This window comes from Hordeum vulgare, chromosome 2H, assembly GCF_904849725.1.
Source record: "Hordeum vulgare subsp. vulgare chromosome 2H, MorexV3_pseudomolecules_assembly, whole genome shotgun sequence".
Taxonomy (NCBI): Eukaryota; Viridiplantae; Streptophyta; class Magnoliopsida; order Poales; family Poaceae; genus Hordeum; species Hordeum vulgare.
This window is the reverse complement of record NC_058519.1, coordinates 38,087,542-38,101,201: the sequence shown is the minus strand read 5'-3', so window position 1 is coordinate 38,101,201 and position 13,660 is coordinate 38,087,542. Positions and strand designations below refer to the sequence as shown.

The window sequence follows — 13,660 nt, the reverse complement described above, 5'->3', positions numbered from 1 at the left end:
CAAACAAATAGTTTATCGTTCAGTACAACAAATACGGCAATAAACACAACAAATAGTTCATGAACAATACAATGTCGAACGCAGAAATCATGCTCTTTGTCGTCCATGCCATGCCCACCACTCTTCAATCAAATCATTCTGAAGATCATTGTGCGTTGGGGACGCCGAATGACGTGATAGGAGGCAACAAAACGGGCTACCCTTTCAGCCCTCCGTCGCACTTGCACGGGATGTCCCAAGAGCTCATACTGTGAGTAGTCTAAATCTTGGCCACGCTCATTCCCGATTATCATGTTGTGCATGATCACACAAGAGTGCATGATGTACCAAAGCATTTTTTGATCCCAAAATCTAGCCGGTCCTCTCACAATAGCAAATTAGGCTTGCAAAGTCCCAAATGCTCTCTCCGCATCTTTTCTAGCCGCCGCCTGAGCATTGTGGAAATCATTTTTCTTACCTTCTGGCTTTTTCAACGGCTTGACGAAGGTTTGCCACTTTGGATAGATGCCATCCGCTAGATAATAGCCATAGTTGTACGTACGGCCATTTGCCACAAACTGCACCGGTGGCAACTCACCATTTGTAATCTTATTCATCAGTGGTGACCGGTTGACAACATTGATGTCATCCAAAGATCCAGGCATTCCAAAGAATGCATGCCAAATCCAAGTCTCCTGATCGGCCACCGCTTCAAGGATTATAGTGAAACCCTTTTTTAAACCGTGGAATTGCCCATGCCATGCCTTTGGACAATTCTTCCAACTCCAATGCATGCAATCTATTGAGCCAAGCATGCGAGGAAAGCCGCGAGCTTTGTTCATCGCCAATAGCCTTGCGGCGTCTTCAACATTGGAAGATCTCAAATACTCCTCGCCAAACACTTACACAATTCCCACTGCAAAGCGCTTGACGCACATGATGGCTTGGCTCTCACCCATAGCCAAGTGATCATCAACTAGATCAGCCGGGATACCGTATGCCAACATACGCAAAGCGGCTGTCACCTTCTGAAAGGTGCTATGCCCGAGCTCTCCGACGGCATTCCTCCTTTGCTGAAAAAACCGGTCATGGCTTGCTAGTTTCTCTGCAATGCGCCTGAACAAGTCGGTGCTCATCCTAAACCGGCGACCAAAATACGACTCCGGGTATGTGGGATTCTCCACAAAATAGTGCCTCATCAATCTGTTATGGGCATCAATCCTATCTCTCCAAATTTTCTGCCGACCCATAACCGAACCACCGTGCTTCGGTTTTTTATTGATATGCATAGCTAGGATCATTGCAAGATCCTCCTCCTCTTCCATATCAAATTCTTCTTCGGAAGAATCATACGACGAACTCATCTACAATGTTCTATACTGTACTATAAAAACTACAATTAAAACATGCACCAAATTCATGAAATTTGAGCAATACATACCTTGTAGGCGTTTTGTCGAACACCTTGCGGGCGCGGCGCGACAGCGAGCACTCGGGCGCTGTTCCTCGGACGACGGACGCGCGCGAGGGCCCACGGGACTAGGAGGGGGGCGGAAGCGCGGCGGCGCGGGGATAGGCCGGGGAAGCGCCTGAACGGTCACCGGGGGGCGCGGGCGGCGGCGGCGGCGCGGCTGGATGGGGGTGGAAGTGGGAGAGCGAGCGTGCGAGAGTCCAGCGCGCGGGAGCGGGCGCAGCAAATAAGCGGCGCGCGATTGCATTTCGGCCAGCGCGCTGAACTACATATGCCGCGTGCGCTGTTTTTGCGCGTCCGCTGAAGCAACAATACCGATTGCGCACGCTAAAACACCCACTTTTACGGGACGGTGCTAGTTTGGCGCGGCTCTTGAAAATGCTCTAACCTCAAAACTAAACCGGCCTGTGCGCGCGCGCTCTCTCCCACCTCTCCCTCTCATCTGCATGCATAGGCGCACGCTCTCTCCCACCTCTCTCTCTCATCTGGATGCATGGCGTATGCATAGACCAGTTTTCGTTTTCATGGCTTGCATGCATGCACAGCGCCATTAGCTCATTTTTTGGTTTTTCAGCGTTGGCGCCGAACTCGAACATTGCCTCTCCCGCCATAGCAAATCGTACATGCACTGCGGTACTATAAAGTGGTGGGCAGCAAGCAAGTTTAGGGCTCCTTTGATACAAAGGAATTTTATTAGATTTTTGGAGGATTTGGATCCTTAGGATTTTTCCTACGATGGTCGTTTGATTCATAGGATTGAAATCCTTTGAAATTTTTTCATAGGATTCATTTGTACTATATTTTAAAGAAAAATTTCCATCCACTCAAACCTTTTTGTAAAATTCCTTTGTTTTTCCTGTGCTATCAAACATATTTTCAAATTCTACAGTGTAGAAAAGGACATGCCACTCTATTCCTACGTTTTTCCTATTCCTGCATTTTGAGAAGAAAAATGCTAGACCTACAAAAACTTACAAAGGTTTACTTAACCTTCCAAACTAACTCTTCTCTCCCTCCTGATTTTCAGTGGGATGGGGCCCCTCATCCCTCAATTACCAATCACAATCTTACACATCAGTTTGTACCTAAAATTTTTACGTAAGCCTTTGTAGGTGTAGCATTACTCTTTTGAGAATCCTACGAATCAAAGAGGCCCTTAGCCACACCATTCTTCTCCTACACCTCCATCTTCTTTTGGGAACCATGGTCCTCATTGACCTAAACGAGCCACCACCAGAGGGGAATGGAAGGTTGGAAGCTGGCATAGGTGTTGGTTTTGGTGATGCTGGGCGCGGCCGTGGAGTTCACGGGTTCGCCGGCGCCGTTCTAGCAGGATTCCGTCAAAGTGCAGTTCGGCATGCCGGCGTGGCTGACGACGGACTCAGTAGCGCCACTGCAGGCCGTGTTCCCAGCCGGCTAGGCCTGTCAGGCCGCGGTATGACCGCCGGGTGGTCCGCTGGTGCGGGCCTAACCGGGCAAGCACGAGGTCCGGCGCTCGGCCTCACAGGGCGCGGGCGCAGCCTAGCTAGGCGGTGGAGGTAGCCGAGGAGAGTGCTACGACGCTGTCGTACATGGCCGCGGACAAGGCAATGATAACACGGCTATGGGGGGCGACGTTGGCCATGGTGCTGGGCATGGCAACGGTGGACATGGCCTTGGCGTTGAGCGTGGCGCAGGAGGTAGTGCTGGCCGTGGCGTTGGACGTGGTGCGCGGGAGGTAGTGCTGGGCTAGACGTTGACGAGGCTGCTGGCAATGGCGCCGGTCGTCGCGTGCGCGTCGGCCGTGGCGTTGGTCGTGGTGTTAGCCGTGCAGCCGGTCGTGGCCGTGGACATAGCGACATGGACGAGGCTGCGGGCCGTGGCGCCGGTCGTGCCGCAGGACGTGGCCGTGGAGCCAGAGGTGGCCGTGGAGCCTTCGATTTCAAGTTTGCATGAGAAACCCGGCCGTTGTCTCAAAAAAAAAAAAAAAAAAAACCCGGCCGTTCCGTAGATAGAAACCCTAACCCTAAGGCGGAGGAGAGGCGGCGGCCGCGGCGATCTCAACAGTCAACACCCCCATCCCCATCCCCACAAGAACTGCGATGGCGGATGGCGTCGGAGAGTATAGCAATCTCAACAACCCTATCACCTGCCCCACAAGAACTGCGGCTGCTGATGGCGGCGGGGAAGACGTCGCGGAGGGGAGGCCTTGTCTGGTGAGCCCTCCGCCGTTCAAAATCCGCCGCAAGCTGAGTGCTCCAGGTGCGTTTGCGGCGGCGGCGGCGGCGGATGGCAGCGGGGAAGACGTCGTGGAGACGAGGCCTCCGCCGGTCAAAATCAGAACTGCGGTGGCAGATGGCGGCGGGGAAGATGCCATGGAGGCGAGGCCTTCGCTGGTCAAAATCCGCAAGCTGGTTGCTCCAGGTACGACTTCAATTGAGGCTGATCATCAGATTGAGGGGGAGGGGGAGGTCGAGATGGACCTAGGCAAATCAAACTCCATCATCTCCGAGAAGGAGATCGAGCATCTCTGTAAGCAGATGGAAGAGATGACGACTATAATGAGACACAGGATAAAACCATCAGCCCCACTCAGCAGCAGCAATGAGACTGAAGATGAGGACAAGGCGCAGCCTGTGATCGATAGCATCATAAAAGAGTTAGCTGATCTGCAGGGCAGCATGTCCAAGCTCAAATCGCAACTGAAACCTTTTTGGCACAAGTACCCGTATGAGGAGGACTATGTGGCCCCGGAGGAGGAGGAGAAGGATCCCAAGGAGAAGGCAAGGTTGGAAATGGAGGACGAGCAGGTGCTCTTTGATTCCTACCGTCGAGGCGTTGAATCTAGAGTTGGATACTTTGGATACACAAGTAAGATATGGCCAACACTAGTTCATTGCTCGTTAATTGCTTTCTATGATTCCTATCAATGCAGATTCCTTCCTTGTAGCAAGTACTGATTCAATTCATGGTTTATTAGGATCGATTGCATGTTAACTATTTTTCTTAACAAAATTGTGCGTGCAGCCCTAGTGAGCCCCATGCACTTTACACACTACACGCCCAGACAGATTCCATCCGATTATACTACTCCTAGGACCACCTTGCAGATCTTCTCGTTCAAGATTGTCAACATCAGTTTGGACCTGGAATGGCCACTCCTGCATTGGCCACTCAAAGTATACGGCGTTGTCGCCGCACGAGACAATGTGGATAGCAAGTGCAACGTTCTCTTCCATCGGGAAAGGAAGAACTTCCAAGAGATCACCAAAAAAGTAAGCGCCTGCTGTATTCTGTTAACTTCTCTTTTATCTCCTCTTTGTTGCATGCATGTGTCTTAATTTGTTGATCCATCAGTTTGTTGCAATTCAGTGTGTGTAATGATGGTGCTTGCAGGACTCCTTTCTGTGCTTGACTGGCCCATCTCGTGCAATCTCAGCCGACCGCCCTCTTGAGTTTGAAGTCCAACTAAAACTCAAGGGCGATGCAGCAGAGTCTGAAGACAGCGTGTTGATCAATAACACAGGCCATTACAATGGTTATGATACCCATAATGGTTTATATACTTTCACCATTGAGAACTGTCTTTGCACAACCGAGTTAAGCCTGCAGAAACTTTATCGTGGAGCAGTCCAAGCCACTTTCTTGCGTGTCGGCATTGTTAAAGGCAGTCAAAGCCCTTTCAGTTATGGAGGCAGAGTTGCTTGCTCCTTGCCACCCCATAAAGATGATGAAGACCCTGCCACTCCCACCCAAGTTGTGTTGCTTGATTCCCGTGATTGTGCTGGTGGGAAGATGCCAATCGGCGAAGAAGATGGTTACCTTGATCTGTCAAGGCATGTTGTTTCTGTTGAATTACGAACAGTGAGTGAAGATTCTGAAGAGTTGGAAGAAACCCTGAAAGTTGTCATAGAAGCCTACTCTCCTGGTGATTCTGTGCAAGCTCCTGTCATGATCAGGCCTCAATACTGCGGTATAAGTAAACATAAATGTGACATCAACGGCTCTAAGGTGAAGATAACCATTGCTTGGTCACCTATTGTTAGCAGTGCTGGCACCAAAATGGTTGCTGTGTGAGAGGGATATGTTTGATGGTGCTCAAGTATTTGATCAGCTATGTAAGATGTGAACCTATATATTGCTGTATCGATCTGCTATTTAAGATGTTTGACTGTGTGTATCGACTCTGTTTTATAAGTCAACTCTAGATGGTGTATTTCTACTTACATTACTCCTATAACTTGCAAGTCATGCTGTAGGAAGTATTTCTGGTCTGATTGTCTGAATGTTTTGTTAACACATGCATGTTACTCCCTCTAGAATAATGGATGCTTTAATTCTGTTACAACTAGAATCAAATGGATGTGGTCTGGGAACTTGAGCTGCAGCGAAATGCTTAGTCTTCTTTGTGTCTTGCTTAAAACCTCTACCTAGTCGGCAGAAATATTGTATGTGCGCTCAATTTTCACTGGTGAAATGGCATCAGTTGTTTGCAGTACGTATACAGGCATGTCAACTTGCTCCTGAACTACTGATCAGTCTTGTTTAACGTGTGATACACTTGGTGCTCAGCTATGCCACAGACCATTATGAGAGAAGAATTCTATGAAGTATGGTATGATACCCTTTACCCAGTTATATACTTATATTTATCTGATTATTACTAGTCATTGCCCGTGCAACGCACGGAAAAATATATTTATCAGCGTCCTAATGTTTCCTTCATTTTTGGTCATGTATTTTTCTACTTGTGAAACCAGAGGGGTTTGCAAAGGTTAAATGTGGAAATAACTAAGGTTTTTCGACCATCCATTGACAAACACGATGTCTTCCTCTCTCATCCTATTTGAAAACCACCTTCCTTACAGTAACAACCACACCATGTTTTTAGAGGGTTTATGTTTGCTCCTGTATCCAAGCATCGTGCTCTGCATAATCTGCATGGATCACACTTTTCTGTTGAGTACTTCAGATTGGCTGCACTTTTCCCATGCCACGGTTTATGTGCACATTTTATAGTTTAGGGCATCTTTGTTCGAAAAGATTTTGGAGAAATAGAATTCTTAACAATTTTTCGTATCTTATTATTTGATTCGTAACATTGAATCATGCATGTTGCCATTGCTAACAATTCTTAACAATTGCTACGGAAATTTATATCTAACATTTTAAGAAAATAAAAAGTATTCCAAAGATATAAATTGCTATGCGATCTACTCAACGTTGTTTCATAGCATATTCAGAATATAACGAGGACTGGGAGCAGGGGGTTATGGCGATATATTTAAAAAGGTACAAATATTCAGGTGCATGCAAAATACATTACGACAAGGCCCTTTTATTTCCTTGTAGTTGTCAAAATGATGTGCTATGAACTGCAGATTATTTCCTGAATTAACCCCGCCACATCTGATGCTGGTTAATAAAAGTACAAGTAGTCAGCTACTTAGCTTCACGGTAAGGTTTTTAGGACGGAGACAACTAATCAACATACTACTGATTTAATTTAGTAAATCAACTAACTTGAAATGAAAGATGCACTCACAAGAGAGAGAAAACACAATGTACACAACTACAATGATATCACTCAATGCTGGAAAGTGCCAGGTCTCATCGTACCTATATGAAAGTCTCGACAAGTACAAAGAGTGCCTACGCAGAATCTACAGGAGAACTTTAGCTCCCAACAGAAGCTTTACGTGCAACCAGACCATAAGCAGAAGAAAGACATGTTGTATAACTTTATTAATTATTATACATGAACACGGAGGAAACCAGAAGGTGAGTCTCCAGATGTTAAATCATGGAAAATTAAGGAAAAGAGGAATTTATCAGTGACAGAAAACAAGAACCTCATCAGTCCAACAGAATTGCTAACTTTTGGAGCGCTTAATACTTTGCTTAAACAAAAACGTAAGGCTAACTGTGGCTGTAAGAGCAGAATCAAGATCACAAGCAGTTTCTTGGTATCTTGTGTAGTTCAACCAACTGAAATGAATTAGAGGTACAGTTCTGAAGAGTATGTAACACTAACAAAGATATATATGCAGTGAAAACATTTTTAGGAAATCTTGAAGTTTTCCAGGAGAAGAGACCTCAGGTTCTCCCTTCATGATTGCAGAATGGACTGCTTTGAGTACTGAATTGGCCACACAGAGAGAGAGAGAGAGAGAGAGAAATGCGAAATCCAGAATTTGTCGCACCTGAATGAGGAAACTAATCAGATATACATCAATCTAAGCGTGCATTCTGTTTCTTATATGCACCAGTTTGCCTCCCACGAATCTGGGTACCCATGTATCCTCCTTGTTGTCTGTGTCCCTCACTGGGTCGTGCTCGATCTATCAGGTTTGGTAGGTGGTGCTGATGGAGGGACGATCGGGAGTTGTGGAAGGAGGATCGGTGAGCAGTGGCGAAGGCAGGAATAATTTTTTGGTGTGGCGGAGCTTATCAAGGAGAAATACGTGTATACTGCAGCTGTCTAAAAATTCACTGAAATGAAACATCCAAAATTTAAATACTATTGATTTTGCGTGCATGTTCTCGTGTTTTTGTTCCGTGGAGTTTACATCAGCCCCACAACGTAGTCAGCCTTTATTCTCAGAATTAGCGGCTAGCCAGCTACGTACTAGTACCATTACCATGCTCAGCAGGTAGATATATTAGCTTTAGATTTTAGGTGTGGCAGATGCCATGCCTTGCCAGATAGCTAGATCCGCCACTGTCGGTGAGGTTGACCAGGGAATGTCCCAGGATGAGGCGGAGAAGAAGGAGATGGGGTGGACAGTAGCACCGACGATGGGAGATTGCATCGGCAAGGAGAAGGGCATTGAGAAGAGGAGGATCCATACCGCGTAGGAGGGGGTTGGTTGAGGGAGGGCCAACATCAGACGTAGGGCGAACATCAGAAGGAGTGCGCGCTCTGCATAGATGAAGTTGAGTACGACAACTCGCCCGCCCATGCTCTCCGATGAATCCTCGAAGGGGAATGGGTAACTCCGCACTGGAGCCAGCGATGAACAGCACATTGTGCGAGGTGGTGATGAAGGTGGCGGTGGAGGCGACACAGGAGACATTAGGGATTTGGGGGCGTGGGAGCAAACAGGAGGAGGCACCTCTCAGTTGTTTTCCTAACTGCCTACAGTATCTTCGGAAGGGACGACAAGCCATGCGTTTTCGACAGGCGCGATCTTTTATGAGTGCCACCGCGGGCAAGAGAGAGAGGTGGAATCATACGAGGGGTGGGAGACGGATTTTTTCACTGTTTCGATCCTTAGGGCGTAAGTTGATCACGTAATGAACTCGGTTCGAAAGTATTTCACGTTTTGACCCTTTTGGAAACGCCACGCACCGTGGCGTTGCAGCCCTGTTATGAAACGCCAGTCTACTGGACGTTGCGGGCCTCGTGTGCAACGCCAGTCTACTGGACGTTGCGGCCCTTTCCAGAAACGCCAAGGGGGCTGGTGTTGCAGACATGAGGTGGAACGCCAGTACCTATGGCGTTTCAGCTCTGGTTGCAACGCTGGCCAGGAAGCCAGCACCGCGGTACTGGACTAAGGAAACGCCAGTCTCCCTGGCATTTCTGGTATGGTCTGCAACGCCAGGACCTATGGCATTTCAGCTCCGGGTGCAACGCTGGCCAGGATCTCAGCAGCTACAAATTCTAAGTATAACAAAACAACTAACAAAACAACTAACCATTTGCATCCAAATTAGTCATTAACACAAACCCTAACCCTAAACCTTGTCCATCCAAATTAGGCATAACACAAAACCTAACACTAACCCTTACCCTTGTCCAACCAAACTAGGCATAACCCTAACCAAAACCTAACACTAAATCTACTCAATAATAAGAAACCAACCAATACAATGCAACATAAATAGAACACCTAGTGCAAAAGAAATCTACACAAATACAAAAACATTGCAAAAACTAATTGGAGGGATTGGAGGAGCTTACCGGCCTCTTCGATTTGCCCCAAAGAACCTACTAAAAGGTTGAGGGAGGAGGGAGATCGAAGGGGGGGATGGTGAGGAGGAGGGAGAGCTTTTTCGGGCTAAGAAGAACAAGAGGAGAGGAGAAATGGTGGTTGGTGGGCGAGGGGGTCGGGGTGGCAGAATATAAAGGCAAGAAACGCCATAGGCACTGGCGTTCCACCTCATGTCTGCAACGCCAGTCCCCTTGGCGTTTCTGGGAAGGGCCGCAACGTCCAGTAGACTGGCGTTGCACACGAGGCCCGCAACGTCTAGTAGACTGGCGTTTCATAACAGGGCTGCAACGCCACGGTGCGTGGCGTTTCCAAAAGGGTCAAAACGTGAAATACTTTCGAACCGAGTTCATTACGTGATCAACTTACGCCCTAAGGATCAAAACAGTGAAAAAATCCCGGAAGACCGGGCATGGGACATTGTGTGCGCAACCTCAATCCAAACCACACATCCAGCATGTTGTCACATCATCAGGCCCACCAAGTCGTCAGCCATGTATAGTATTTTTTGGTCACGTGATGTTGCTGTTGGATGTATATGTAGTAGTATTTCAACAGAGGTGGGACCATGGCCTATAGATGCTCCTGACGCAGCCTGTTTTCTGGTACATGTAATGTACTTTTGATCCCCCTGATGCGAGGACAATGTTCATGCTTTATTTCTGGACGACATTAATTCAGCTGGCTGGCTGCTGTTATTGCTGTTTAGTCTAACATAGAACGCGAGCTTCTGCGGTTCAGAACCAGGTTTATAAATGATTCAACTGGATGGAGATCATATATTAGCGTCGTGTAAGTTTTTCAGTCAAATTTGATTGTAAAGTTCTGCGAAAAACAGGCTACAGTTCCGACAGGCGGACCACATAGTACTACTCCTCTGTATCCATAGGCCTAGCTATCCCCACCTCCAGCACTTTCCTCCCCTCCATCCATTTCTTCATGACTCTTCTACTCCACCCACCGCATGGTTACTCGCATCTCCCACCTCGCCATAGCTGGGGTCTGTGATTATCCATCTAATATCCACTTAGTTCGATACAAAGCCATAGGACACATGGGACTTTGTAGAGGCAAAAACTATATAAAGCCTCTACAAAGTCATATCAAGTACTCCCTCCATTGTAGAGGCAAATATAAGACCCCTCATGGTTGATAAAGTTCTTCACATCGGAGCATCAGAGACCCGCATGTGGCACAACAAAGCCTCACGTGTGTGTGACCGATTAGTGACGCACCTTCTAGTCCTTCACGTCGGAGCACCAGAGACCCGTGTGTGACTAAACAAAGTTCTGTGAGTGTGATCGATTAGTCACATCGGAGCAACAGAGACCCGCGTGCTATGCGACAAGGTCCTTTTAGTCGTTTTACTTAAGGTCAAAAGTATGGTACATTAAAGATCTTTGTTCGACATCTATCTACGTGGTATGTACTACAATGCCTAAATGAATAAAGTGGTATGTACCGTTGAAGAAATGTAATCGCAATAGTCTATGTGTGACACACAAACACCCATGTGTTGTCTGATTATTTGAGACACATCCCAAAGTTCTTCACATTGTCGCATCAAAGACCCACGGGTGTTATGATGAAGTCCTCCATGTCGATGCACTAGAGACACGCACGTGGCTGAACAAAGTCCTGCTTTTGTGACCGATTAGTGAGGCGCCTTCTAGGGTCCTCCACATCGACGCGTCCGAGACCCACGTGTGTTGTGTTAAAGTTCTTTATTTCAGCTTGTACATACAGACCATTTAGTACAAGCTCTATCACAATAACCAATATGTATCCTTGACAAAATCACGGACAAGGTGGCACTGTGAACAGTTGTCTCTGAATGCCGACTGCATAAACATGATTAATAGCCATTTAGTTCGAGCAGCATACGCTTTTAGTAAGAATCTGCTGCAAAATAAGCCATGGGTTTTGACAGTAACATCCACTTGATGTCCAAGAATCTGTATGCATATACAATATTATTATCCATCTAATATCCATTTAGTTCGATACGATTACCCTTTCAGCAAATATATGCTGCCATTAATCCGACTACTAGTCAAATAACAGGAATCTGCTGCTGCTAGTAATCAGGTTATGAATACAAATAACTTAAGATTTGTCCAAAACTGACTACTGAGCACGTCCACACCCATGATACAGATACCAAACTGAATGTTTATACATATGAAACCGGCCTAAATGGGAACATTAATGTATACGTCTATTAAATATTGCACAAGTCAAAGACTAAATCCCATTTGACAAGCCATGAACAAGCCACCATGCTCGGTAGAAAACAGAATGCCTTCTTCACTGAATCGATGCGGCTTCGACGGCGATGAGAAAATATTGAGAATTTACCTTTGAGGCCACGAAGAGGGAGTGCGTTGCGATTCAGACAATGGCTCGCTGTGACTGTCTGTATGGTCGATATCGGGAAAATCTGGCGTTGGGAAAATCCGTTCCTCACAGACATGAGATCTTGAATCGGCTGTTCCAAATTCTTCTCCATCTTGGCTCGAGGACTGCGAATTTGGAGGAATGCACTCGTCCTCCTCTGGCAATCCCAAATCTGGAACAACCTCGGGCTGTGCTGGTTGGGAACAGAAGCTGCCATGGACACGGCAAAGGTTAAGATTGAAGGACTCGCTGATGATTACAGAAAAGAGCAGCTTATGAGAGGACAAACCTGAACAGAAGTTCCGTGAATGATTCCATACCAAGATTCATTGGTCAAATCGTGAAGAAATCTGCGGATCTACGCGAGGTTGAAGAGGGGATGTGGGAGCGTGGTGGTCTTCGACGATGCGGCTGCGTCTCCCCGATTGATTTCAAATTTTGAATCCAATCCCCGGTCGGGCGGATGGGTCACGGGATATGGGATTCGTTCCATTAGGCGGGTACGAGCTAGGCTAGTCCGCATAGGTAGCTCACCAGATACGATTTGATTGTATCAGCTTCGTATAGTGCTGGGACATTGGAAACGCGGATATTCGGGTGGGCCATGTGGGCTAGGCTCACGCTGATCCACATGCAGCACCGACGGCAAGGATTTCGGTTGCGAGCTAGTAAAGGCCATATTCGCATGGGACGTGCGTTCGTGGTACGCAGTTGTTTCTCCGATTTTTCCGTGCGGGAACATATCTGGTCCTCCTTTGTTTACGCCGGACCTCTTTGCTACGAGGATCGCACGAGGCGGGGAAGCAGCGATCGCACGAGGCGGGTGAGAGGTTGAACCATCACGACGACATATCCCTCTTTAATTTTATTTTATTTTTTACCGGAACAACACGAGCTCTGCCTTTCCAATATATTAGAGGAAAAAATTGTATAAGACTGCTGGAGGTAGCAGCCGGAGAAAAAAAGTGAAAACACAAGAAGAAGAAAAGAAGCTGAAGCCAAGGGGCATTCAGCTTCACACCCAGAAGAACTACTCCCCTGCCTCCCTAACGAGGCCTGTCGCATTTGTAGCAAGAAGCAGCACGGTAACACTGGAGTTCGTTGATGCTTTGAAGACTCTGTTGTTTCTCTCAATCCAAATGTTCCAAGCAATGTACACTGCCACCGTGCGTCTGTAGCATTTCCTTTCTTCTTCAGACTACGTATTTTGCTCCATCATGCCGAGATGGAAGCCGCTCCCATGACCGCCTGAGTAGCAGATGGGAAGATGTTGCTGGCCTTATTCCATACCTCTTTCGCAAAAGGGCAATCAAGGATGAGGTGCTTGGCAGATTCAAGAGTCTGATCACAAACCGAGCAAAGATCATTGTGATCCCAGTTGCGAGCAAGAAGTTTGTCAAGCAGTCCATAGATCCCTCTTTAATAGTAGAGATGTTTTTCCACTAGGTGGTTCGTGGTTGTTTGTTTGTTCAAGTACCAAGCTTTATGTGTCTATCGATTATAAAATTGTTAAGCTATGTTGTTTTAACTATTCTGTTCTCATTTCTCCCATAACTTGTATTCTTTTCTAATATTCTTTTCATTGAAGTTGCATTAGTTAGTTACTGTTTAGTCTTATATTGTTTCCTTCGTTCCTTTTATGTTGTAGAACCTTACATGGAATATATGTCATTCAATTATCCATTGTATTTTATGGCGTTAGCTGAACGAGAGGAAGAAGCCTTGCCCTCTTATTTTATTTCCTACACCGTTTCTATTATCAATTTAGCTAACTACGTTTTTCACGCTTGGCTTTCTTGAACGTTTCATGAAAATCTGAATGTGAGATCTCAAAAAATCTTTC

General features: G+C 46.7%; 1 protein-coding gene and 1 long non-coding RNA gene across 2 annotated transcripts; one reads left to right on the top strand and one right to left on the bottom strand.

The window, feature by feature from the left end:
• The first annotated feature begins 3,427 nt into the window (after positions 1–3,427).
• On the top strand, positions 3,428–5,664 carry LOC123429442. The gene is made up of 3 exons (XM_045113478.1): positions 3,428–4,300; positions 4,457–4,704; positions 4,826–5,664. Exons 1-3 carry the CDS (start codon positions 3,532–3,534, stop codon positions 5,504–5,506), a joined length of 1,698 nt encoding a protein of 565 aa, XP_044969413.1. The 5' UTR covers positions 3,428–3,531; the 3' UTR covers positions 5,507–5,664.
• Positions 5,665–11,507: 5,843 nt separating this feature from the next.
• Positions 11,508–12,487, bottom strand: LOC123429441. Its single transcript, XR_006622671.1, has 2 exons — positions 12,107–12,487; positions 11,508–12,027 (listed from the first exon to the last, which is right to left on the bottom strand). It is a non-coding gene; the product is annotated as an uncharacterized LOC123429441 (long non-coding RNA).
• Between the last annotated feature and the right edge of the window lie 1,173 nt (positions 12,488–13,660).